Genomic DNA, 27,721 nt, shown 5'->3' on the forward strand with positions numbered 1-27,721 from the left:
CCTCCCTGTAACAGGACGAAAGGACAGAAGGGGGTAAAAGAAATGGGACCTCTTTACTCTTGAACACAGAGGGTTATGAGTGAGGTGAACTGAAAATGCAAGGAATCACAATTCTGAAATGTACTGACAAGATCAAACCACAGGATCCCTACAGAACCAACAGGGAAGCACGAACATGAGGACACGAATGGAAACTACATTTAGAAGTGCATTAAAACCTGAGACCGACTTCTTCACACAAAGGGTGGCAGCAGTATGGGACATTCGACAAGCCAGGTTGTTGAAAGGGAAAAGACAAGAATCAGGAGGATGAGACTGTAGCCTCAACAGCCTCTTCTTGTTTGTAACATCTTACCCCCTTCCCCCCAGAACGACACAAAGCTAAATATTTTTTACCCAATTAAGAGCTACTCCCCATTCTAAATATGTGAAACACTCCAGCAGGCCACTGTGGTTGCTGACTGAAACGTGTTGGAGTATTGCACTATAGCCATCTGCTCAGAAAAGCACTTCCTGACTTAACGGCTCTACAGAGATGTATACTAATATGTCAACTAACACTGATAACAGCGCTGTACGGAACCAGAACAGAAGCTCTGTACACAAACCCACTGAGACATGTAGACAAAACGGACAGCACTGTACATTTGAGTCCCTGTTAAAATCCTTGTTTTGCGAAGCTCTTCAGTTAAGATGTGAACTCAGACTGACCCCAATACATACATCAACTAGTACTGTATCGCTATTGCCCAGTTTTCTGCCAAACATAGGTTCAGTGAGGACGTATTTATGTATTAACACACCCTGTTAAACATTTAATAGACAAATTTATAGTCTAAATATTTGTTTTATGCATGACTGTCTCCATCTGGGCCTGCATGATGCAGAATGCCGCGCTATTAGATACAGACGTGCTGGTGTGTGCTCCATTTTGCGCTAGGTGTTTTGTCAGTTTTGCTGTTTTGTCTATGTGCCATGGCTGCTTATTGGAATGTGGTGAAACTTAGGACTGAAGCCATGAAATCTGAATCACGCTGAGAAAAAGATGCCATACAAAATTTAAAAATGTACTGCAGCTGACATTGTCCCATGGTAGTTAGAGCTGCCGCTCCCCACTGCTCCATCTTTAGTTTGAATTTCCTGACAGCAATGCCCTCTGTGTGGAAGCTACATGGTCTCCTTGTGCTCATATGAGTTTACTCTCAGTGCTCCATACTCCTCTTGCCTTACAACGATATGCTGGCATGATTAAGTAGCGTCTAGACATTGACCTCTGCCCTGTGCCCTGTGAAGGGCTCGTAGATGATCCTGACTCCAGTGGTGTGTCATGAGTGGAGGACAGCTACCCTGCCTCAGGGGAGGACTGGCAGAGATGGGCACCTGAGCATGAGCTGTGCCAGTGCAAAGAGCCCTGGGTTGAGCACCAGCTCTTGAGGTGTACAGAATGGGACAGTGCTAGGTCCATCCAGGTTTCCCAGTCATCACAGCCCCTGAAGAAGCACTAGGCCCAGGTGGGCTTGAGCCGATCAAGGCCTAATCAGACTTCATCATGCAACAGCAACTTATTTTCACTCAAGCGTAAGCCACAGGGGACCCCAATAGAAGCAGGATCCCCCTGCAACAGTGCAGCAGAAATCACCGCTGTTTCAAGGGGATAAGAGGTGCCTAAAGATCCTAGGTTCCAGTGGGGTACAAGTTGGTATACAATAATTCCAAAGAATAATAGGACAGACTGAAGTCCCACTGCATTACTATAATTCCCCATCAGTCATAGAGGTTCATACAGAATTGGGAAAGTGTAATAAACCAATAACTAGTAAAATACTGTCATTACCACCTTGTAATCAGCTCTTAAGAGATCTCATAGTGAAGCAAGACTGGGAATGAGACACCTCTAAGGGAAACCAGGTTGCAGCTGTAAGGAGGTGACATTCTTCTATTTGGACCAGAAATTCCAAGCCCATGCCCCAGCATGGTGACCAGGGATCACTCCGGGAGGTGTGGTCCCTTGAGATGTAATGTTAAACCGAGGTCCAGACTATTTTGTCACTGAGGATCCCATGGTATTTTTTTTATAAGCAGGTGGTAAAAACCTTGGTGGCCTTGCTAAACTCCACAACGGGTTTGTCTAATAAGGCTCCCCTAAAGTCTGCCTATAAAGGGCTTCCTCGCTTCTCCTCCTGATCTGCTGTGCAGTGAGACTCTTGGATCAGAATAGCAGCCACACATCAGTGAGCATCAATGAAGGGGGGCTTCTTCTATCTGTAAAGCACTTACGGATCTTTTGGGAGAAAAGGCATCGCATACATGCAGTTAATTATTAATAAATCCCTTAGGAAAGTGGAAAGCGCTGATCCATCCTGTGACATGAGGCCAGCCTTCTCTTGTCCTGGCACTCAGTGCTGTGTGGCTCTGGACTGGGAGACGCCTGAGCGCTGAAGTTCGGACCCTGGTTGGGAACCGGCTGCTCTCTCCAAGCTGCCTTGCTGACCACCCATGAGATGTTCCAGAACGGACCACAAGAGCCACATTCCTCCTCTGCTGTGTTCTACTTGGGGAGTTGCTGGGGGAAAACAGCCTCATGCGTTTCCAATGAGGGCCTGCAAGGTCCTGGGCCCCACGGGTCTGCACCCAAGAGCAACCAATGGCACAGCTGATTGGCAAAACTAAATTTGTGGGCAACAAGTTCAAAATCCTTGGTGATTCCAAATGTCACAATACAAGAAACTGAACTCAGATACGTTGGCAATACAATCCCCCTTCCCACCAAATGGGAAAGAAATTCTTGAGAAAGTGGTGGCATTTCTTTTTCATTTTAAATGTTGTGAGCACTTTTCACATCAGGTTATCAAAAGGCCGTGCCCTCCAGTTTTCTTCTTGAAAGTTTCTTCTGGGGAAAAATTAGAGAAACACATACGACTGGAGAGCTCTACACCAGAAGCAGTGGTGTGTACAAATAGGCAAATTTCTTCTTTTGAGTCCTCCGGTCTTGTGCATTTGGAATTGCAGGTAGAAGAGTAAAAACACTTGCTGCCTGTGTCGCTTTCTCTCATATCAAGTCCCATAATATCCCTGCCGCCCAGCCCATCCTGACACGCCCTCACAAGTGCTGGGATGCAGGTTAACCAGAGATCAGAGCTTTCAGATCAACCGAGACAGCAACCAGCTGAGAGAGATCAGAGTTATCAAGTCCCAATTAAAAAGGACCCCTGAAGTCTGGTAAATAATCTTCACTTTGTTTTGACATTTTCAAGATCCATTACATAATAAAACAAAATAAAATCATTTCAGCTTTGGATTGCCAGCAGGAGATCTTGACGGTCCTGTCTAATATCCCCCGACAGCACCGAGACTCCGGGAGGCGTCGGGAATGAAACAGAATGGAGGGGCTGGATTCCCGTGTTCTGTGCCCACTCGAGAGGCATGCTGGGCCAGACAGGTTCCCCTGGAGCAGCCATTAACCCTGAGAACGGGGAGAGCGAGGGCGGGAGGGCGGCGCTTGCTATCAAGATTCAGGAGTCCCCCAATTCACCGGCAGGGGAGTTGATGGGTGTGGGGCGAGGGGGCGGTTGACAAATGCTGCTCAGCAGGCGCTCTGTCGACCCCCCAATCTGCTTGGCCACACTTCAGCCGAAAGGAACAGCTTGAGCTGAGTGCTCGCCCCCCCTCCTCCACACCGACATCAAACAGCACCGCCGGGCCCCGGTGCTGCACTCAAGCTGGTCCTCCAAGCTGATCGGGAGAGGCAGAGGGACAGCGCTCAGGCGCGCGGCGCAGGCTGCCGTTCGCCTGTCAGTGCTGTAACACCAAACAGCTCCCCCCGCCTCACCCCGACACTGACAGTCTCCGACAGGAAAAAGGGATTCCATCTGGCTCCAGATTTCCGAAAGGACCTCTCTCCTGATCTCACATCCCCTTCAGGAATTTCTTTTCAACACACAAATTTGTTTGCAAGGCACCTCTTTTCGGTACTCGGTTTTGGCACTGGCAGCATAAAATTATTTTCCTTCACCACATTCTGAATTGTAAAGGTGGTCAGACATATTTTCTCATGCAAGCTACCAGCATCTTTCCAGAACAGTAGGCTTTGCAGCTCATGTTGAAATTCCACACAAGGTGACCAGGTTGGATCTTCAGAAGATACATTTTTGACACGTGTATGTGCCTGTGGAACATTTACTGTAGGTACCTTAACATATTTTGTCATACCTTAACAATGAAAAAAAACAAAAGACTGAAAAAAAGAATCTGAAAGCCAGTTAAAGGCATGTACTACTTCTTACTGACATTAATATATTAGTTATGGCAGACTATGAGAGCTCCGTGGTTTCAGCAATACCCTGACTCTGATGAACAATGTGCACCCTTTGGGAACTGGAAGCAGACCCATTTGAGCATTGCTGTGGCCAATGGGGTTGGAAGGATGATTACGTATGTCGAGGACAAAACAAGATATAGATACAGTATATATATTCCCCAGTTATAACAAAATACACGTTTATACAGGGACATCACAGGACACCCACTGATCACCAGTCCTCCACTCTTCTCCCTCTCTGTGTGTAAGAGTGCCATTAAGCCATCAGGTGAATACGGGATCATGTCAGGCCTCGCAAACTGATTAATATGACCTAGATGCATAAAAATGATCTTGATAGAGCTGATTTAGAATGCTGTAAGAAACCCACTGCAAGGAAATTTAGGAGTTTTTAGGAGTTTCCAGGGTGTTGCTAGGCTCTGCTCAGACATTCAGACACAGAAAGGAGCTAAGGGTTTGGCATAGGACACACGAAATCTCAGAGCCGCGACAGCACAAAATCAACCTTTCAATAGGCCCAACACACATTTACAAAAGAAAGTTTACAGAAAAGTGCAGATGTCTTTTGTATATTGCCAAATCGAAGGTGAAAAATATAGATAAATGCACATTACTGGCTTGTCCACTGCTTTTTGCTTTTCCATCCCAGTTTAAGATCCTCCTCACAGAGGCTCTGCTAGGTGGTGCAAACGCTTTTCACAGCAAAATGCCTCCTCAAAATAAAGTGAACACAAACAACCATTCCATCAACGCGGCCTTAACAAATCTCCACTAACGCTTCAGTCACAGCTGAGCCGGAAAGAGAGAGCAGGGATTTCGGAAAAATGAAGGATTCGTTGGCAGGTGCGTCTGAAGTGGCTTTTTTCTCCCAGTGCCATTGCAGCACGGGCAACAGTCTGTGGGTGCAAGCGCACCTTGTGTGTGCGTGCACTGGCTAGGTGCTGCGCTGTGCCCTTCATTTGGGAGCAGACTGTAACAGGGGGCCGTCTTGCCTTTCATCCATCGGGATGCCACCTGCGCGGCCGCCGACTGGCACTCTATCAATCAAGCCAGGGGGACCCAAGACTTGCAAAAGCTACAGAAGCAACCTGCTTCAGAAAATCCCGACTCTGCTCCTCTTGCTGGCGAGCCTTCGCAATAGCGTTTGGCTATTGCTCGACCGCGCACTTATGGACAGATCGGTAGACAAATCATGAGGTGCTGTCTGACGAAAGAAAGAGGCATCGACACTTTCGCACAAAGGAGAGGAGGAAAATAAAAAAAACCCACAAGAAACGAAAACAAAAGCCACGACTGAAACTAAAGAGTTTCTCAGCGGACACAGGAGGGGAGGAGACAAACAGCGCGCTGATCTTTACAAGCAGCCCCTTCAGTTACCCACCCCATTCGCTAATCATTCATTCAAGTCAACATTTTAAATGCAAGAAGCAGCAGCAAAAAAAATAAATAAAATGATTTTTTTGGCACTGATCTACAGTGTCTTTGATTGTGAAGATTCCCTGTACTTGCTAGAAGAACAGATGTCTTTTGTAACCCAGTAGTACCCATTATTGCAACGCACAGAGCCACCATCTGTGTTCGGCAGCAGTTTCTGTGAAGCCTGTGAACATCGCTTCTCTGTTTTGCAGCCAGCGGCACAGAACAGCCGCAGCACACCTGATTCTCCCTTTTGTGCGCCGGGGAGATGTATTCTCCACTGAACTGGCGGAGTTAAGTGCTGGAGCTTCAGAGATCAATGCCTCTTGGGCGATGATAGAACGATTTCTTCCGTTTTTTGAAGTTTGCCAGAAGTGGGCGACAGATATCAAAACCAAAGTTGTTTGCTTTTGAAGCCCAGAGGGCATGCCAAGGACAAGTTAATACATGGAATACGTTTTCTTACACTCTTAAAAAAAAAAAGAATATTAATTAATTGTGCATGTTAATAAATATTACAGGATGCACAATGGATGAGATTGTTTTTTAGAATTTGGAATTGTCACATTTTTTTAATTTCAAAGCCGGCTAATTTAGAAACATCCAATCAATCTGCTTACTGCTGAAACCGCTGGGTCATCGCCGTGGGAGGGCAGAGACGGCAGTGCCGACTGATCCCAGCAATTCATCAGGTGACATGCTCCACAGCGCCCTTTCAAGTCACCCTGCTCAGTGCCCTGTGGCAGGCCCAGCTGAAGCCCTGCACCACTCAGTTGTGCACTGGCCAGGCTCAGACAAATCTTTGGTTTCTGGGATCGGAGGGCTCGGTCTATACCAAGGGAGTATTATTAGTTTGGCCGTCTGAAAAATCCCCTTAGTCCTATATTAGCATTTAACAATCATCATAATGGCAGGGTGTTTCTGTTACCTGTTTAGAGCCAGAAAGACCCATTGAAAGCTCCTGTAAAGTCAGTGAACAGGCTTAGATTGCAGCTAAATGTAATAAATTTGAGAATAAAAAATGGATAATTTAGGAATCGCACTGTGAGAGAGCCTACACGGGAGGATTTAGTCATTCTCAATCCAAGTGGAACTCAAAATAGTTTCTGAAAAGAATAATCAGACATTTGAAAAGACGAGGAAACTAAAATCCCACTTTAAAACATCATCACTACTTTGACTCGTATAAAACACTATAAACAATCCAGAAATTATTTTGTACTGCTTCTTAAATTCAACCTATAGCAGAAGGAAAGTCCGAAGAAGACTCTGTTAAAGGCTCTTGCTCAGTTATTCGCTGTGCATGCTCTGATCGATCAGAATGGCTCCTCCTGGGTTAGCAAAAGGATCAATTCATCTTTCAAATCAATGGAAAGGTCAATAAGCAAAGGAAAGTGAAACCAAAATGAACAGAAACAAAACAGAAGTGGGAAAGGAACCAGATCTTCCTGAAGGTATTTAATTAGGATATATTGTAATTGTTCTAACCATGGTAAGGAAACTGCACGCCATCGTTTTCATGCTTAATCTTCCTCTCCTGCACATTCGCCAAATGGTGCTGCACTGCAAGTCCAAAGGGGAGAAGGGAATTGTTAACAAGGGGAAGAAACAGGCTTTCCTTTGGGGGTGGGAATGGGGTACTGGACAGCACAGTGAAGGGTAGTGAGAGAGCATTATTAACACTAGGAACGTGCTGACATTCCTATTTTCCGAACCATCCATCCAAACATGTTTTATGCCAAAGATCTCCCAAGTCTGCTCCTCGAGGGTGATAGTCCATCACGACCAACAGCTTCAGACCTTTGTAGGATGGTTACATTGGTCCAATCGAGGCTTAAGTGAGCTAATTTAATGCTTTTTTCTGAGGTTTTACACTGCTGCTGATTAACGGAGGCCATCAAATCCTCCTGCTCTGCTGCTCTGGAAGAGCAGACTTGGGTAGCCCTGTTTTTGCCCAAAGGCGTTAGATAAACCGAGTTAAAACTTGTGCATTGCAAGATGAGATTTCCTGTTGTTGTTTCTGTTGTTTTAATTTAAAGTTGCCAATCGTTATTTACTATAACACCACAATTTGGAAACACTTAACCTGGTTGAATACTGGGCTCTCCGGCCACGACTGCCCTGCTCCTGCACGGGAGAATGAGGCGTGCACACATGCTCCCCTGACACGCCCACCCATCTCAGCCAATTGTCTTGCGAGTACCACAATGCACGGTGGCAGAATTACTGCCAGTCAGAAGGCTCACCGTTTGCAGGAAATTAAAACAGCTCTGGGTGGGCTGATCCCAACCCTAGCACAATGGTGCCTGATCACTGGAAAATCCCAGTCACAGACATGAACCAGACTAAAACCCAGGACATCTCCGGCCACAGAGCTCAGTGGCCTTCACTGACCGTGACATTCAGGAGTCCCTGATCCACGTTTTTAACTTCATTGTCAGCCTACTACATCAGATCCCCTGACAATAACTTAGAAAATGTTTTCTCTACATGTTTCATTTTGGCTACAATGATGGGCATGGTATTTTTTCTGTGACAGGCTGAGATGGATCCAGTTATTTGCCTGTCTTTCTCCTGTAGCAGCCTGCTCTGTTGCACCAGCTAACACTATTATTTTAAGGATCCGGCAGCGAAGAAAGAAGACTAAATAAAACACACGGAAGTGGTTTGTCTGAGACTATCACAAAATACCCTGGGTGCAAGTGCCCAAATATGAATGTATAAATTAAAGAACAGACAGGGAATCTCACCTTGCTTTCTATTATAATGTCTTCAAGAGGATGAGCAGGAAAATACAAAGATCTGCACACTCCATGCACATACCACATCTCCAGACATCTAACCAGCTCAGCAGCTCAGGTGTTTCACATAAACGCAGTGCTCAGACAGTAGCAGCTCACACAGCCTTACAGTGTTTACAATGCCTCTTAACAGAACATTAATGCCGATAGCATGTAGGAACATCAGGGTGCAAAGCATTTGTAAGTGTGCTGTCATACCATTGATGTAATTATTTCCATCAATTCTTCTGACCTTCTTCTGTTTCTTTAGACAGCAGTATAATTATTCAAAGAACTGTTCATGACATAAGCCTTGCAAATAAGAACTCAGAGCTGTTAATCTTGAATTGTGTAAATGTTCACAGTGATGGCTGATAGTGACAGCTATAGCCGACTATCAGGCTGTATATTCACAAAGGTATCTCAGTGTTCAATAGCATAGTGAAGCTCCTTCACATTTCAGCACTAAGTTATCAAAAGCTAAGAAATATATCCTATTAATTCAGGATCGGTCTAAAACTGCAGTTATATTTGCAAGGGCAGAAGGGTTCTGGGACAGTGCTAATGATTGAAGCTTGGTCAGTTTAATCCTCTGCCCTTTGCAGTTTGCGGAGCTCAGCTCTGAATCTCTCCGGAAGTGTTCAGCATTGTACAATTAATGATGCCCATCTGAGGGACTGCTGAGGTGCTGAAACCCAAGGAGCTGTTTAAACACTAGTCCATCACTCAAGCTCCTTGCAAACCTACCCATCTGGGCACCCATTGTCTGACAGAAAAGCACAAACCTCTGTCACCACTGAGTAGCAATCTTTTCCCTCCGATTCTCTTAGAGCCCTGGAAATGGACTGCTAAACACTCACAGCGGTGTAAATTAAATGCCAAGATGGAACTTCCATCCAAAACTCCTAGTGCTCGAAGCTTCGTTTGCAATTAAGCTCCTAGCTCCTCCACCTGCGAATAATGCTCCAAAAAACTGCTTTCTCTGGGGGGGGCAGACACCTGCGGCGTCCAGTCAAGCAAGCGTATGAGCTTTTGATAGAAGGAATGGGAGGGTTGGAAGGCATCAAAGGGAACTTACCACAAATAGCATCCACACTGGGTGCATGCTGGCGAGCTGTGTTTTTGTATTTCCCAGACTCTAGTGGGTGTCACTTCACTTTGACATTTGGATCACTTTACGACAGTGAAAATTCAGATGTTCTCTACTTCATGCTTATAGACTAGATGTAACCCAGGATGGCCCATGATCAGTGTCTCAACATAATCTCGTAACATTCAGTCCAAACAAGGCTGGAATGTATTGCAACATGAAGAAAAAAAATGAAACAATATAGATTCCCAAATCCTTAATTACAACATACATTTCTTTTAATTTTTTTTAAACCGTTCATGTATTCCTGCCGAAGCAATTAGAAACAGGCCTCTGAGACTGCTCCATCTCTTCCCTGGTTATAATGGAAAGAGCTTGAATAGACAAGTTATAACCTTGAGCCTTACAGCCCTAGAGAGGTGTCTTGCATTACACAGCTCTTTTTTTCCTCAAACTGTTAGCAATGACATATCAAGACTAAGGACTATGTTAACCTTTTTTTAGACAAAAGATAAGTCCAGTGAATCAAAAATCACAGCTCTCCGAGCAGTCCCTGTGTATGACATCTTGAAAATCTCTGTGGGGTGGGGTGGGGGTGGGGGGGATGAATACAGCCTGCACTGGTAACACTTTACAATGACAGGCTGTTAGTGACGACAGCCATCGTTGGTTTTCTTGAGCAAGGATTTGGCCTGTCTTTTTAAGCTTTGTTTTAAAACAATCAAGGAAGGCTGCTGGATGAGGATGTTGTGATCTAAGTTTATATTTAGAACTTTGGGAGGGAAAGAATGTGGAAACACACTGTGACGCCAAAGTATGTGTAATGCTGTCCTGCTGGGGGAGTCTTGTAATGAAGCCAAGTTAATTAGCCCCCGAGTTTGCATTATTAACTGTATTGCAGGGTCTTTGTAGGGCAGCAAGGCCCTGCTGGAGCAGCACAAAAGGCAGTAAAGTGTTACCAGCTCACTTCAGAAACCATACCTGCCACAGGTTTGTGTACCACAAGAGTCACAAGTGCAGCTGGTAAAAAGAACTCAGGAGCAGAAAGACAAAACCTGCCCATTTTCATTCATTCTACCATCTGCACATGAACAGAAAAAACCCTCATCACAGTCCTAGATGCTTGGTCGTTAATTATTACTCACAGCTTCAATTGTCACAGCAGTGCTTTCCTGCACTCTGCTATATTTAGTTAACGATCCAGATCTCGAAACACTGAATTGTCAATGGAAGGCTTTACGTTAATTCATTTTCTTTTGATCTCTAGATCGGACAATTCTGTTTCTGCACTTATCTACATAAACAATCAACAGTATAGATCTATCTGAAGGGCAGGCCTGGGGTCTGAGCAGTGAGGAGCAGGAGTAACAGGAGAGTGGGGTGGTGCAGTGTGAGGTCGAAGGTCAGGGGTCAGCGACAAGGCAGGGGGCGGCCGTACCTGCGTCCACATCATTGGGCCACCCGCTGGACTGGCTGCTGCTGGCGGCTGGGGAGCGGCCCGAGTAAAACACATCGTCCACCGGGCTCTCCATCTCGCTGTCGTCGATGGACTTGCGCTTGGTGGAGCTGCGGAGGCGAGGAGAGAGGAGAGACGGAAAGCACAGGGGATCAGAGCTGGGGCTCTCTGCTACACTGTTCGGACAGCAGGCATCCTGTCAGGCGCCAGGCACGGACAGAATAAGACTCCCTTCTTAGCTTTGGTCATTTCAGGCCCGGGGAGCTGCAGGTCTGGACAAGTTCAGGGCTGCGGTCCATAGGGTCAAAGGAATTTCTAGGTTCTGCAGCTCTACTTAAACCCAATTCATCTGCACAGTGAAAGAGTTACAGGGGGCACTTGGATAGGAGGATGTCAAAGGATAAAGGAAAGATGTCTGTTCTGAGCAACCCGGTGAAAAATGTTGCATTAGGGTGGAGAAGCAGGCAGGGTATGCGGGTATAAAGACAGGACCAGGGTGACTGTGTAAACCCCCCTCCCCCAGGAGTAAAGATCAATGCAGGGATAAGTAGAGCAAGTTATAGCTACCTCCTGGGCAGGCTTGCATAGAGCTCCACTTCAGCAGATCTGCAAAGCGAAAGAAAGACAGGCAGAGAATGAAAGGGGAGGGAGAGAGAGAGGTACCATCTCACATTTACACAGTATGAAACACAGCCTCACAGATCACAGCATGGAGATGTTAGTAATGCTGAAATACATGACTTATCTTTTTACTGGTAAAGCTAATAGTACAATCTGCAGTCCTGTAAGCTTAAGACCTCAAGCTGTGCCATAACTGTCATTCCTTTAATATTCCCAAGAAGTACATAAGACCCTCAAGTGCATGCCGAGAATACAGAATGGAACAGAGGGTTTTTTTGGGCATTACATTCTTTATGATTTTACCAAATACCTGTGTTAACATGAATACTAAACATTAATTGTCACATGCAGTAGAACCTGCACTCATCAAACACTGCCTAGTTACAGATTCTAAGAAAAGACAAAAGCTCAGATTTGATTAAATGTAATAACTAATACACTTCTGAAACAAAAGTGATTGGACTGACAGTGACTTAATCTTTACCAGTCAATGCTTCCTTATTTCAATGTAAGGCTTAAAAAAGTGAACCGTTAATATATATTGTCTTCCAAGCCAGTCTGAAAACCTCATATGACAAGAAAAATGTGTATTTTAAAACATCTTTTTCTTGCTCCTGCATAATCCTCCAAGGAAAATATTTTTTATGATTAAAATCTAAATTGTTGTTCATATGATTTTTTAAGGCACACATTTCCGCTGTTCACTCAATGATGATTAATGAAAACATAGCAGGTTGATGATGTTAAGAAGAAAGAGAAGGAGGAACCTTTGTGCTGTGTACCTGGTGGATGGGGGGGAAGTAATTGAGCGTCGCCCCAGTGCCACCTGGTTGATGTTGTAGTATCCGGGGCTTTCCAGGTCAGCCAGTGAGAAATTGGGCCCAGATGCCGTGGCAACCGGAGCTGAGGAAACAAAATAACATCAATGAACAGAGAAGAATGGAAAAGAAGAACCAGCTTTCCAGATGTAGCTGTGCTCTGTGAAATGCCTAGGTTCTGAAAGCAGTTCTACTGTCCAGAACAGCAGAAATGGGTTTTAACACTGAGTTTGCAAATGAATAGTTTAAACTATAATCTATACTTAAGCAATTATCACAGAATACAATAATAATAGTAAGTATTAGTAGGGCTGTTATGGGCGGCACGGTGATGAAGTGTTTAGTATTGCTGTATCACAGCCCTTGGTCCTGGGTTCAATTCCTGGGGGGTACGTTTCCTCCGGGTGCTCCAGTTTCCTCCCATAGTCCAAGACAGTTTATACTGGAAGTTTAATTCACTTCTGGGAAAACTGGCCCTGGTGTAAGTATCTGTGTGTGCCCTGTGATGGACTTGTGTCCGGTCCAGGGTGTATCCTGGCTTATGCCCATTGCTTCCTGGGATAGACCCCAGCTCCTCCGCAACCCTAGATAAAGCAGTTAGAAAATGGATGGATGGAGAGTAGGGGTTTTGGTAGCAATAACTGTGTGGAGAACACATTAAACAGAGAGGACTCGTGGAAGGGACACTTACTCTGCGACACTCTGACCAGCTCAGTGACATTCCAAACTCCAGATGTCACGAAGCAGTCCTGGAAACTCAAGTGTCCTGTGAATGAAGAACACAGCAATCACTGACAAGCTGCACTGCGCCTCATACGCAACAGCCCTGAGCTGCAGTTCATGCGAATCAAAGATTCAAAGCCTAATACAGAAGAACATAGACCTGCTGCTGCAGAATGCTTTGGTTCTGGTAGGTAACATATAAAGGGTAGGGAAAATGACTGAACAATTAATAAATAAACGAATTAATCTACTGATCACTGTTTGAGTCTATCCAGTCAGAGGAAACGGTCAGTTGCCCATTCAGTCCAGGCTGTCGAGTCACACGGAGGGTTCACTAATTGAAATTATTTATGTGATTGCCATTGACCATGAAACAGCAGGGCTTATTTTTGTATCTTTTCACACCCATGCAATTTTTTCCACCTTCCCACAATGCCTAGATGATTTATGACACACTAACGTCTCCTCTCAGCAATGTGCCCTCAAGTTTCACAACAAAGGGTGCTCGGAGAAGGCTTGGCAAGCACTGTCAAAGCTCGCTTCTGCCGCAACAAACAATAAAACTTAATCAAACGTGTGAAGACAAGGCTGGAGCGCTGCTCAGGAAAAATAGTTTCAGAGCCACTCTTCTCACAAATCACAGATGTGTTAATGTGAGCCGGCAACAGGGTCAATTTAGGATAACACATTGGGGCCTTCTATTCAACTGCGTCTCCATCTGCATCTGCGAGTCACACAAGAGCCAGGAGAACTAGAAGCTGATGACCGTCCTCTGATGACTCTGCTCTGCCAGGTCCTCTTTATACCTGGTGGCTCCTCTCAGATGATCTCTGCATCTGAATCAGTCTAGTTTGAAGATGACAACCGCAGATACAAACTCAGTCCTTTAGTGTTGCATAAGCAGCAGGTTTAGCATGTGACATTACAAGCAAGAGTCACTAATTACAGGTTACAAACCTGTTTGACGACCATCATACAGCGGAGTGAGCCTTTTCAGAACGGGGTCAGTGCTGTTACTCACCGTTTGGCGGCGGTTTGATGTCTGTCTCTCCTTGCTGGTTGGAATTCTCTGATTGTCCAGATTCTGGAAAAGAAAAGTGGGAGCTTAGACATATGTGTGAGAGCTCTGATTCTGGACTAAAATCCTTGGTAAAATCACTCCAACTGATACAGATGGTTGCTTTGCTGCTTTAATGGACTTCTTAACAACCTGAATGCCATCAAAACTATACAAACGGATTGTAAAATGCAAATTATGAAAATTGTAACACCCAGTATGGAGGCTCTCGGTGTTTGCTTTGCCACTCTTTTCCAAGGTGCACATTGTGTTTTGATGTGGGATCCCACGGTTTGTGCCACACTTTGTTCTGCGGTATCCCACAGCTCGTGACCCTTTGCCACAGTTTTCCATAATTGGTACCAAGCTTTCCCTTGGCCTGTGCCATGCTTTCCCACAGTTTATAGTGTGTTTTATCACCCAACTCTGCCCATTATTCTAACCAGATGCAAAGTTTCCTTTCGTTTTACAACAGGCTCAGAGATGACAGGTTTGATGTTTCAAATAAGATGAGCCAGTACATTTTTAGCCAAATCTCCTACCCCATATGCTTATGACCTCCATGTCAATACTCCACAGTTTTGATCCTGATAGCAAACATGGAGAGGACCAATGATTTTCCTTCGCCCAGTGCAATGCAGTCATTTAACATTTAAAAGCTGTTTCATATCCATCTTATTCTAATCCTCCTTAACCCTTGGTCATTAGCAGGGGATTTGTGTTGTATAAACAGCTCCAACACTTCCTCACCTTCCTGCCCCCTACATTCTGCTCTAGAGGGATCTGAAACAAGTGTGTTGGAGGTTAAGGAATTTTTTTATCATGCTCATCATAGCCTAGCCATAACAGTCAGGGAAGTCTGCATCCCTTGATTGATCTATACCTACCTCCCCGTGGAGAGCCCTGCTAAATCAAGCCCTCCCAAAACAAATCTTTCTGCCATCCTCTCTGCAAATATTTGTGTTTAGGCCTTGAGCATGTGCAAGGCCATGTTACCACAAGCAGCAGTGTTGCTGCATGTTTCAATGTTCGTATAATGTCTGCCGAAAGGTATTTTGTGGAAGAAACAGCGGTACCCTGCTTGTAACTTCTCTCCCGCTGGGCCTGAGAGCGAGACGGAGATCAAGAGCCACCCAATGGACATCCTCTCTGCTCCCCAACAGCGGAGAGGAATATTTCAGCCACGAGTGCTTCCCGAGAATTATACGCTGAAAACGAAATGCCAAAAAAACTAGTGTCTTCAAGGCCCCATTCTGGCAAAAACTGATTCTAATGTGTAATCTTAATCCATCTAGTGCAGGCAGAAGTTCTTGACAAGTAATAAGATATAAGCGACGCAGAAGCAGTTTCTGTGGCCAGTTTATAAACATGCTCACTGTAATGAAGCAGAGACTCTGCTGTTTCTTTAATCATTCGGCACGTGGACCTTCGTAGACATTGGGTCTACACCCTGACGCCTGGAGGGCCAGCATTTCTGCAGTTTTTTATTCCACCTCTTTATCTAAATCAGATAGTTATGGACTTGTTAATTTGACTAATTTAATGCTGTAACTACTGCCAGATTCAGGGGCTGGTGCATTGAAGAGACCAAGAAAACCTGCAGACATTCTGGCCTTCCAGGACAAGGATGAAACACCTCTGATATGGATGAATTGTGAATATAAGAGACCTGCACACGTGCTAGTATTATCTGCTGCTTTCTAAAAAGAAAAATATGAAATGGTTTTATCTGCCAGTGTGGGCGATGACACAACGGGCAGCCTACACCATCGCAAATCTCTCGCTCTCAGAGCTTCAAAACAGAAATATATATATTTTTTACATAGATATCGAAACAAAGAAACGCTGTGTCTGTCTGTGCGCAGCAGGGAAGAGAAAAAGTCCTCTATTCCTCTTCCTTCTCCTGTGCCTGACTCCCACTCTCCCTCTCTCTCTCGATCTGGAATCCTGGCAGCCATCTTAGTGTTGGCAGCCATCTTAGTGTTGGCGGCACTCACACATTCCTCCTGACTGACAGTGCCGACACACACACAGTGCCGGACCAGGGACGCAGGGAAAAACGCACACACAAGAGAGTCACATACACAACCCCCTGTTCACTCTCCCACACAGTCACACAAATATGTGCATGCATGCCGGAAAAAAATCTCTTTCACAAGCAAACAACCTGATAGTTCCGTTTCTTATCCACTGAAATGTCAAGTTTGCTACAGCAACCTAAGTTCCTCTGGGCTGGGGAGGATTGGCTTTTAACCTTGGACAGCTATTTAGCCCAGGTGGTTGGCTATGGTTTCAGGGTTGAGGGTTATAGAGTACAGGGGCTCACCTTGGGCGGACACAGGGGTATTCACTGCACATTCAGACCGATTGTGATCTGCTACAAATCTGTCTTGGGAATGTCTAGGAAGAGCCCCAGTGATCGTTCTCTCTTAAGGGTAACCTAATGTTTCCTTGGCTTAAGGAATCAAATACGTCAGAGTACTGAGCTATTTGCAGCTGGACAGGAGGGTGATCAAACACTGGATGCAGGCGGAATCAGCCACATATGAAGAATAAAAACAAAACACACAGCCAGTAAACTGGACCTTGTTCGCATACTACAGGTCCAGACTGGCAGAATCCTGCAAAGTCTCGGTGTTGCACTTCACTCATCCAAAGCCAGCCTTCATCCTCACCCTTCTGGGACTGGAGCGACATCTTCAAACCTCCTTTTATTTGAAACTACATGCAGGCTTTATTGAAGACGACAAAAACAGACATGAGGTCTTCGGAGAACACAGGTGAGAAGTGTTCTCAGAACACTGTCAGACAGTGCACCTTCCCTGCCTCATGTGTGTTTTGCAGCACAAATAATCTTGCTTTGCCTTTGCTTGTGTAGTTCATGTGTGACAACATCAGGACAGCAGACTGAAGATTTCTGATCATTTTAAAGGGGGGACAACCTGAGTCCTTTCAGAAAATACACTCAGGACCAGAGAGTCAATAATCTTTAGCCTGAACTTCTCCAGGTATCACAAACAGCTCACTTTTAACATCAGTGCTATAGTGTATTTCTGTCCAGGACACCTGGGATGTTTTCCTATAAAGTGTAAAACTGTAAGAAACAAATAAAAATATAACAGCACTTTTGGCCTTGCCATTGGTTCAGCTAGTGCTTATTATTATTAATAATTTGTTTAGCCCTGGGAGCTTTGACCGGGATCTTCATCAGCGACACAGTTTTTATCATATAAACAAGGCCTTATCGAAACGCTGCCAGCTGAACACACACACACACACAAATCCCGCGCCAGCACACAGCACTGTGCCCACTGATCCCTCCTTATCTCCCCTCCACACCGTGCGCCAGCGCTGCCAGAGATAAACCTGCCGCGGCCCTGTTTACTCGCTCATCTGAGTGTTTGTCTGCTTGTTTATGTACGGCGCACACGTATTGTGCCGCCACTGGCACAGACCATTTAACCCCACGAGAGCCGGGCTCTCTTCGGAGTAGGTTTAGGAATTGAGAGACAGTATTTAGGATTTTTTTTGGAGGAAAAACAAAACAAAATATTGTCTCCCAGAAGTGATCACAAAGGGGTTCCTAACTGGGATCCCTTTGGCCCATGAGCTCATTTCTCCATTTGCCTGTAGGCAGTAGTAGTTACCACTGGGCGAAAACCAGCTTGAAATCACCTTGAGCTCCTCCTCCTAGAAAGGAACAATTAAGAGCAACCAGTCAGCCTCACCCAGTGTGCCCTTGGGAGGTGGGAGAGCACCTGCCTACCACTCACCAATACAGGGAGACCATGCAAACTCCCCACAGACAGGCACCAGATTCGAATCCACGACTGTACCTGCTGCGAGGAAGTAGTGCTGACCTCTACGTCACTATGCCATCCCTAAGCTCAAGAGTACATCAGCAGCAACCCACCCAAGATCTGAACATACAACCCCTGAACTAGAGTCTAGAAACTGAATTTAAATATTTCTAGACATTTAATATGGGCCTATATTTTTTTCCTTTTCAGCCATTGGACTAACCATGTTACTATGATTCAGGTCCACAGAGTTCAACCCAGGTGATCTCGTGTGAGACTCAGCCCAGGTGACTCACCTACAAAGTGTGCTGGTTCATGGTTTCACAGGCTGTATGCTCTTTAAAAGAAGCCAAGTATAAGTAGGACATCACTTGGGGCGTGGGGTGTGAAAGTGCAGTCTGGGGTGTACTTGGAAATAATTCCAGCTATTTATTTAAGGATACATTTAAATGTGTGCATGGAGAGCGTGCAGGGGAAAAAAGACAGAAGGAAAGATCAGGAAGGAGAGTTAAAGGGAATCTATTTCTTGGAATGGCTGGTTTAATCTCTGAAAAGCACCTCCGATAATAATTAAACATCTTCAAAAAAAACTTTCCCACAGTACTAAAACCAGCATAATCCTTTCTACCTTTTCTGTTGTAGTTGCATCCAGGGGTTTTTGCTGACCTAGTGATTAAAAAGTGAAATGCATACAAAGACAGTCCTTTGTTTTGTAGCTGGTCTATGCTGCAGTAGCAGTAACTGTCCACCAGAGGGGTGAGTGTGCAGAGCAGCAGTTTCACTGTACATTGATCTGGAGAGAGCCCCAATCCAGCAAGTGTTACAGGTAGGTAGCTATTAATCCTTTTTCAGCAGACTTATAGAAGCGTTCCTATCATTTAAGAACAGGTGATTCCAGCTGACCTATAAGACTTACTGGACGGGACTCCATAGGACCAGGGTGTGACACACAGCCTACTGTAACTTGCCTTTTTTTCTTACATTGGACTAAACCCCACCAATAAAATACATTTTAAAAATCACAAGGTTTGTGCACACCCCCAGCTTATCATGCGAGAGTTACCAAAAGTCTGGGACTGATTAGGATTCACCTCCAATGACACTGATGACTACAGTAACCCTTGAAAGATTACAGATAAGTAGATCAAGTGAAATACTGTGCAGCACACAAGGCCACTCAGTTCTCGTCTTCCAGACGTAAAGACCAACTATTCCCTTCTGTGCAGACAGCAACATCAATCCATGACACTGTAACACAGACAGACCCATTAGAGGGCAGCCAGCCTCGAGACACCTGTTCAGCTCCACAGCTGTACACTGCTCAAATCTGCACACTATTCTTTTGCATTCTTAATTACTTAATGAACTGCTGCTTAACTGAATCCCCAATTACTTTGTTGGTCCTTAATAGCTTAATTGGTCCCAGTTCTGAAAAGCCCAAGGACACTAGTGGGGGCAGAGGCTTGCCGGCCCCTGCATGAGGTGATTGTTGGGATGGCTGTGTCAATACAGGCTGAACTACGCCTCCGTACCCAAACGCTAATCCCCATCTCCCACTGTTTGACTGGCCTGGTATTTGTGCTCACTGCGGATACCCACAGCAAACAAGACTGCCGGAGCTGAAGAAGAAAGGCTTTATTGCTCCAAACTGTTTACTTGTTCAAAATCTGCTCTTATTCGAGACACTGTTCTTATTCAAGACAAGTCCTCCTTCTGTTCAATGAAAATAACTAAGTCCTATCCAGGGGCTTTTCAAAGCCAGCCCCGTGAAAGAGATGTTGTAAATACTTATTCAAAGAAACAAAATGCACACCTTAACGAGCTCTCACCGAAGGTTTCTCTTTCTACGGATTTATTGAGGGTAACAAGAGGATACAGGATAAAGATGCAGAGAAAGAGATTTCAAAACACCGAAATATACTGTAAATGTCCGAGTGAGGAGCTGTATCACAGGCCGAGCTGCAAAGGAACGAGTAGTGATTTATCCCACTCCAAAACAAGAAAGAAGAAAACATTTTGGAACAGGAGGAATACTGGCCAAATGTCACAGGGAATCAGGAGTGAGGCACGGACTTTTACATTTTGCCTCTCCAGTCCTTATAGTGATCTTTCAGTCCGCATCCTTTCACAGGAATTCAAAACACCCAGTCCAGAAATATATCAGAATCCAAAATCTATAAACCAGCTACACACCTTCCCACAAGGTCTCAACTATCAATGACATTTATTTCAAAACCTCTCCATTCACTTACACAGTTCAGCCTTCACCACTTCCCCAGAAGCTGTCTCCCCGATCTCCGTGGACCCCTTTTTCTAACTTTTATTGATAAAGCACCTTTCCAAATGCAAGGACGCTGTGCATAGGGATACAGAAAATAAGTACAAGTACAAGAAAAAGTGAAACAAGAACGTAGAGGATAGAATGTAGGGCAATCAGACGTAGGGCCCTGGTAAAAAGGTGAGTTCTGAGTTGGGATTTGAAAACAGCCATAGACTTTGTCTCTCGTAGGGCCTGAGGAAGGGCATTCAATAACAACGGAGCAGTGACAGAAAAGGCACAGTCACCAAAAGTCCAAGATTTAGTCCTGGGCTGGGTACAGTAAGCAAAGGACCGGCCACAACTGACCGGAGCTACGGGAGGGAGTGTAAACATGGAGGAGATTTAGAGCCTTAAAAGTCAGTCTTGTATGGAATATGTGACATTATGGGCAACCAATGGCTAAGAAAAGAATGTTTTCATTTTCTTAAGTTGTCCTAAAAGCTGCACTGTGTTGGCTCTTGAGCCCTCAGATTCCCCTCTCTCCTGTAGAAAACACTGCAGCCTGTTCTGTTGGATTGATCAGGGGGAGGACTCTGGACTGCAGAGAAGGGGGGTATCAACAGTAACCCTTCATTTCCAATCTAAAAAGCAGCTTGCTGAACCCTAAAAATCAGGTACCCCTGAGAGCTCAGTCACAGTGCTGGGGCTCGTAGACGACAAAGATGCATGCTTTGCAGATGAGAGGAATGCAACGTGATATTGCTCGGCTGGTTCCTGTACACAGAAGCAGAACCTTACCAGTGTTGGGACACAACATGGCGAGGAGAGCAGAAGAGTCGGAGCCCCTTGGGAAGATTGGAACATTTCAGCAGATCCACAAGGATGACCTACTGAGAATATCCTCCGCCATGTGGCACAGGGAAAAGCCACTTTGCAGCATTTGGCACCCATGCAGATCTAGTGGATGTGCACAAGCAAAGGTATCGGTGTGTACAAAATCAGAGATGGGCAGGGATCCCTATTGACATAAAGGTCCATTTATCAAAAGTCTCATGTCTTGGGCACTATTGTGAAATTCCCTCCCATCCCACCCTCGCCTTCGCCTCAGCTAGTACTCCTCCCCAAAATGCAATGCTCAATACTCTCCACTTGGTGGTGCCAGACCTCATCCTGCCAGAGCGAGTGGCAACCAAATCCCCCAACCTTGGATAACACTCACATCCTCCCAATTGGGTTTCGCTTAAGAGGTTTATCGGTATGTTGCTAAACATTCTGACCTTTTTTAATCCCTAATGCGCTTAAAATGTTCCAAACCCTTCTAATCCCCCAGGCTATCCCCCACAGATGTTCACTGAGCTCTTTTATTTTACTTCATTTTATTATTTTTTCCTATATTTTAATATGACAGCACAACTCGGCAGACGGCTCTGTTATAGGCCCAATTTATAGGGTCCTCGCTGCTGGACGGTACCACAGAGTGCCGAGGGCACACCTGGGGAAAGCGAGTGCTTTTGGCAGCTGCCCCTCAAGATAAGAACTGCTTTTTGACACTGCCGGAGAGAGTACAGGGTGCTTTTAAGCCTTGGTGCCCTATAATCAGGAACAATTTTTACCTGCCTGAAAGAATTAAAAAAAAAAGGTAATGAACAGAATGGAGATTTTGTGCTTCCCCACTGCTTTATAAAGACAACAAATATAACATCACTAAAAGACAACATTGTACAACAAAGGGAACATTTTGAATTTGAATCACCGAACTAGGGATGAAACAGAAAAATGGCTTGCCTGTGTTCATTACTAATTGCAAGAGCAACTTGCACTAAGCTTACCAAATGCAAATAAACATGTATGCAAGGTTGTTCTTAAAATTTTTTGGTTTTTAATTCATCTGTCCCAGAATGAGATTCCACAGAACTAATGGGTGAACCCGGCTGACACTGGAAAAGCCTCTGATTTCCCACGATACACCGATTTTGGATGATCAGACAAGACGCAAGAGGCACTGAGCCTCAATAAGGGTGAGAAATGAAAGACACAAAGCGAGCCCTCCCTCTACACTCTGCCCTAGCGCCTGAGGGATCGGCAAGCCCGCTCCCCTCACAGCGGTGATTAAATGCTCGGGATCATAAATCAGCACGCAAGGGGAGGGAAGCGGCGAATCGGCGGCGCCGCGCAGGTAAGCGTGCTCGGACGCGCGCCTGGCAGCCCCGCCGCTCGCTCTCATCGTCCGCCCCCTCTCTGCCAGGCAGGCTCTGTCAGGGACCAGGTGGTCAGCAAAGACATCGGCAGCCTGCTGGCCATCTGTGTGCCCGTCTGTGTGCCGCCTGTGCCAGGGCTGTGCCAGTTCTCCACACTGCTGATCAGGGCATAGGAAGGGTTGGGGGGGGGGTCTGGGGGGCTGTGGGCGAGAGGCAGGGGGAGGGGTCTCTGGCTGCACACCAACACAATACTCTGCACACGTACGCAGGGAGATCACTGGAGAACAGGGCAGCTCAGTGCCTGCTCTGGGCTTTGCCTGGTGTTTTTTTAATTGCTGTTTTTGTATGTTTTTATTATTTTTTTACGGTCTTCCTGCCTGCAAAATACGACACTATTTGCTAAAAATAGGTTATTTTCCTTATTAGATCACTTTTTTTCCCCCCAATTTACAGAACGGTACAAAAAGAGCACACACACAGGAAATGATCGGACAAACATATGGACGTGGAAGTGAGTGGGCATTTTTCGGGAGTTCCTGTCACACGGAATTACAGGACGAGTGCATTGAGGTGTTTTTTTTAATCTCCGTTTTTGTGTGAATAAACATAACCTCAGCAGTATCAGCAAGACAACAGAACCTCAGCTCTTTTCGTCAATGAACCACTGCTATCAGTAGCAAACTGATCACTGAGTGAGAGTGTGGGTAACACCAGGAATTTGTTGGGGACCCCTTTGGACTGGTATGGCAACTGCTTTGCTGGGCTTGCTGTCCATCAGTGAATGTGAGTGCTTTACAACATTCTCAATCTAAAGATGGGAGCCAGGTTAGGCCGAGAGCCCAGATAGACCTGAAACAACTTCAACTTGGTGTGAAAATCAAGTCAAAATCATGATCACTTCTACAGTCGCTTGTGGAAATGTAATTGTTAGTTCTTGTGAATGTGTTTCTCCACAATACAACTTCACTAATAGTCTTGTCATTGCAATTGTTGTGGGGGAGGAGGACACCTTCACTTTTGGGCGGGTGGGCGACACTATTGAGCATCAGACTTTGAATCTGTGGGTCCAGGATGCAAGTCCCTGTTGGGCGTTTGTGTTTCTTTTAATTTTGCCAGCAGCTATATCAAAATGTAACTCACAACTGGCAACACACTGGAGCTCAGAAGTTGGGAGCCTGGTCAGTACCTGGAAGGGAGGCTCCTGGGAAGAACTAAGGTTGCTGCCTGAAGAGGTATTAGTGGGGTCAGTAGGGGGTCACATCGTCTAGGTTGGGGGTGCACACTGGTGGTGGTGAAGGGGATCCCCATTACCTGTAAAGAGCTTTGAGTGGAGTGTCCAGAAAAGTGCTATATAAGTGTAAAGAATTATTATTATTACTACTTAAAGGTACTTGCTCTTCCCCAAGATTGGGTAAGCATTACAGTCTCAGAATAAGGGGTGCAATTACAACCTCAAGCCACCAGGTGTCACTTTCAAGCAAAGACAGAGCGTCCAATTTTCCAGTGTGCGGATGGGAAACAGCGCTTGCTCCAGTGATCAATCAAAACGCAGTGTGAATGAGAGAAAGACAAAGATGCAGAAAGGGAGAACAGTGACAGCCCAGAGATTACCCCAGTGTTGACAGGCCAGCATGTCTGTGGCTTTATCTGTGTCCAGGGCTCATACAGAGTATGGGTACCGTATTTTAACTAACACCCCCCCCAACCCCTGAACCACAGCAATTGAATCGAGGACTACTAGGGGGGAGCCAGTTAACACAAAGGGCGGCAAGATCTAAAGTAACTGCTTCTTTCCTCTTCCCGTTGAGCCTCATGAAGCGCCTCCCACACTATGAGCTGCACTGAGAGGCTGAAGCCACTTGATTTATACCTGGAGAAACCACTTCCCCCAGCAGGCAAAGCCTGGCTTGCCCTGCGTGTGCAGAGAGAGGGAGGTCAGGCAAGGCGACGCACACCGACGCCCACTGACCCCACTCAGGCGGTGTGTGTGTGTGTGTGTGTGTGATGGTGCTGGGGGTGGGGGTGGGGCTGTTTGCGTACGAAGCAGGTGTGGCTGTGTCGGCTGGCTGAGAGCCACACTGTGCACTTGCATTGCTCTTTGACTTCTTGGCTGGGCGAGTCCTAAGTGTTAGGTGCAGCCATGAGAAGCAGATTGTCTCAAACAGCCGGGCCTCCTTGGCGGAGACAGGGAGTGCAGGACAGGGGACGAATCTGGAGAAATCAGGCTGGCGCACTGGAATGGAGTCTAAAAAGAGTCTTGCAGAAAACGTGGATATCCCTCCTGACTGCAAATTCACAACACATAGTTTTTTGCACTTAAAATGCAGCCTGGGAAGCTGTATCACTTGCTCATTTTACTAATTTATTTGGTTGAAGTTTCTATCCAAAGTGACTTGCATTTGCACACATTTAGAAGTCCGGGTATATTGTACTGGAGCAATCTGGGTGAAGTGCCATGCTCAAGAGTACAACAGCAGCATCTCACCTGGGATTTGAACCCACAAACTTCCAGTGATCGGCCAACTGGAGGCACGTTTGTGTTTGTCCCTACTCTGTTTTGGGGTTGGTTGTCATGTCGCCATGTGTTGAGGTCTTCTGTGACTACAGACACGCTGGCACTTGACACTGCAGAGGCCTGAGGTATTACAATGAGGACGAACACTGCACATGGTGATCTTTGTGAAAAACACGGACGTAGTGAAATGCAAACCGGAGAGTACAAGTCAAAACTACCTGGAAGTTCATTTGAAACTGAGAACAGGAGGCACTTTAAACAAAGAGTTGTGGGAGTCAGGAACAAGCTACCCAGCCATGTTCTTGAAGCCGATACCCTGACTTATTTCCATTCAGAGCTCGTCTGATAGGAAAACGAGACAATACTGTTATCACATGACCCAATGGATGGTAGGAGTGTGGAATAAGTTAACCTGCAATGTTGTTGAAGCCGTTTGGCTTCTTTCAAGAAACAACTGGGTCAGATCACTGGATCATTACCTACTAACTATGAAGCAGGCTAGACGGGCCGAATGACCTCCTCTGGGTTGTAACTGCCCTTATGCTCTTAAGGATGGACACGGGGCAGGATGAAAAGGTTGAAATGCCATTCTGGTGGCCCAAACTGGCCAGTGCCTGTGCTGTCCCAGTAAGAGCAGGGTGCTCCAAGGCCCAGCTTGTACTACAGGCACTCAGTTGCTGGGAGCACGCAGCTGGGAAGGGCTGCTGGATTTGCAGACACCGAGCACAATAGACCACAACAGACCACACAGCCCCTCTGGAGCTTTGCAGATGTACCGTGGGTGCATGTTCACGTGTGAACAAAATAACCACGCTCACGTTCGCGCTGCGGCTTTGGTTTCAATGCACGCCACTGTGTGTGCATGTGTGGGCACAGCCCGTCACAAGTGGGAGTGAAGGTCACATGATGCCAGCCGGCCAACTACACTGTGTCTGAAAGCATCCTGGGAGGTGGGAGGGGTAGGGGCTGTGGGAACACTGGGAACTGCCAAAGAGAAGATAAAAAAAAAGAAAAGCATGTTTTGGCAGGGCTGCATAAGATGCCTGGATTGGTCGTGCATGATGAGATCACCTAACACAACTCGCCTGTCTGAGCAAACACAAATACGCACAGAGAGGGGATTCTGTGAGCAACGGCCGTGTGACCTCTGACCCCAAGTCTGGAATACTGGCTGGCTTTCAGAATATGGGGGTGTAGAGTGGTTTTGGCTGACCACCGAAGACTTTAAAAGGACGTAGGATCCTGGCAGGAAAGGAGTCAGACAGAACGCTATCAGAGCAAGAAACAGGGAAAGGTGATAAAACTAAATCCCCCAGTTATATTCCCAATGGCTGTTCACATTTAAATGTGCAAAGCACTGACGCTGAACATCACCGAACCAATGGTATATCACAAATTACCCAAACTGTTCTCAAAGAACAAAACCTTTACGAGAGCGTGGTGCTTGATTTCTGGGGATGTCAGTTCCCAAGAGGGTCCAGCGAGACACCAACGAGCAACGGATTTGGATAACTGTGACTCGTTTAAAATGTGGGCTGTTTGAAGCTACAACAGCAGCAGTAGCTTCTACAATCTACCGCTACCATAAATTTTCAAACCAACCACTTACCACACCTCCACATTCGCAGCAGCGCCAGTGGTCTTGTGTCACTAAATTAGGTGTACAAATATTCATCAAAGTCAGCTTAAAGAAGACACAAATGCAACCTGCTCTGCCCCAACGTTGAGACTCAGACACTTTTCATGTCACTAATTGGTTGGAAGAGGTCAGAGAACATAAGCAGGATTTGATAGCAAGAGCAGGAGTGTAAGAGAGAGATTTATTGTGATCCTGTGTCTGCCTGCCTGCAGTATCGGGGCAGCTGTGCCAGGGGGTCAGGGAAGTAGGGGCTGTTGAACTAGTGAACTGCAGCACTGCTGTCTGGTGCCACCCTGTATGCCCGTGCCCCAGCCAGCACCTTATCCCGCTGGCCTTTTCTTCCGAGCCGCCTCCGGGGGGCCGAGAAGGAGACGATCAAAACGAGGTCAGACCGTGGATAGTCGCCAGCGTGGCAGAGCAAACAGGGCCCCCGCCTTGCCAAGTGCCCGGGGCAAAGATCGCAGGGTGGCACGCCGTGATTAAGAAGGCTAGACTTCGAGCTATCTCTCGGCAAGAGCTGCAACCTCTGATTACAGATCTGCCCCCACCGTACGCACGCACGCACACACACACACACAAATACTACACTGCCTCCTTCTTCAAGCACCCCCCCAACTTGCCAGCCTCACCCAGATACCGCTGGCAGGGCTGGGAAGATGGAGAGCGAAAAGCATTCTGCCCTTCGCCCTGCTGCCTTCTTAACGTCAGCCTCCGCAGTCCAACCCCCTCTGCCGCCTGCGCCATCTTACCCCCTCCCTCCTCTCACACCTCTGCAGCGCAGGATTGTGAGCGCGGGTTTTCAGTCTTTGCTCTCCTATTGCAGCCAGTGTCAAATCACAGTCCTGGGAGCTTCCGCCAGAGAACACATTTTTACGGCTAATGAGCGAAGATGTGGTATCATCGGGGCACTAGGGTCGTTATAGTACTCACCGGGGCAATAAAAATACAATGACTCTTAAAATTATGATGCAGTGAGAGGCCTGTGAATGGGGAACGTAATACCTAATAACGTAATACCAGCTCTTGAGCA

At 46.1% G+C, this 27,721-nt stretch overlaps 1 protein-coding gene across 18 annotated transcripts in view; it reads right to left on the reverse strand.

Annotated features, from left to right (window-relative positions):
- nfixb (nuclear factor I/Xb) overlaps positions 1–27,721 on the reverse strand; it is a 199,387-nt gene that overhangs the window by 19,283 nt on the left and 152,383 nt on the right. For 9 of the 18 annotated variants that reach the window (XM_088603578.1, XM_088603581.1, XM_088603569.1 and 6 more), the window contains 6 exons: positions 14,244–14,306; positions 13,191–13,265; positions 12,449–12,584; positions 11,628–11,666; positions 11,043–11,170; positions 7,223–7,297 (listed from right to left, as the gene is read on the reverse strand). In XM_088603578.1, the coding sequence (XP_088459704.1) occupies positions 7,223–7,297; positions 11,043–11,170; positions 11,628–11,666; positions 12,449–12,584; positions 13,191–13,265; positions 14,244–14,306 (516 nt within the window). The remainder of the gene's footprint in view (positions 1–7,222; positions 7,298–11,042; positions 11,171–11,627; positions 11,667–12,448; positions 12,585–13,190; positions 13,266–14,243; positions 14,307–27,721) is intronic. The other 9 variants (XM_088603582.1, XM_088603587.1, XM_088603572.1 and 6 more) reach the window with 4 other exon arrangements.

Source organism: Lepisosteus platostomus, chromosome 13 (genome assembly GCF_059453375.1).
Source record: "Lepisosteus platostomus isolate fLepPlt1 chromosome 13, fLepPlt1.hap1, whole genome shotgun sequence".
In the NCBI taxonomy this organism is placed as follows: Eukaryota; Metazoa; Chordata; class Actinopteri; order Semionotiformes; family Lepisosteidae; genus Lepisosteus; species Lepisosteus platostomus.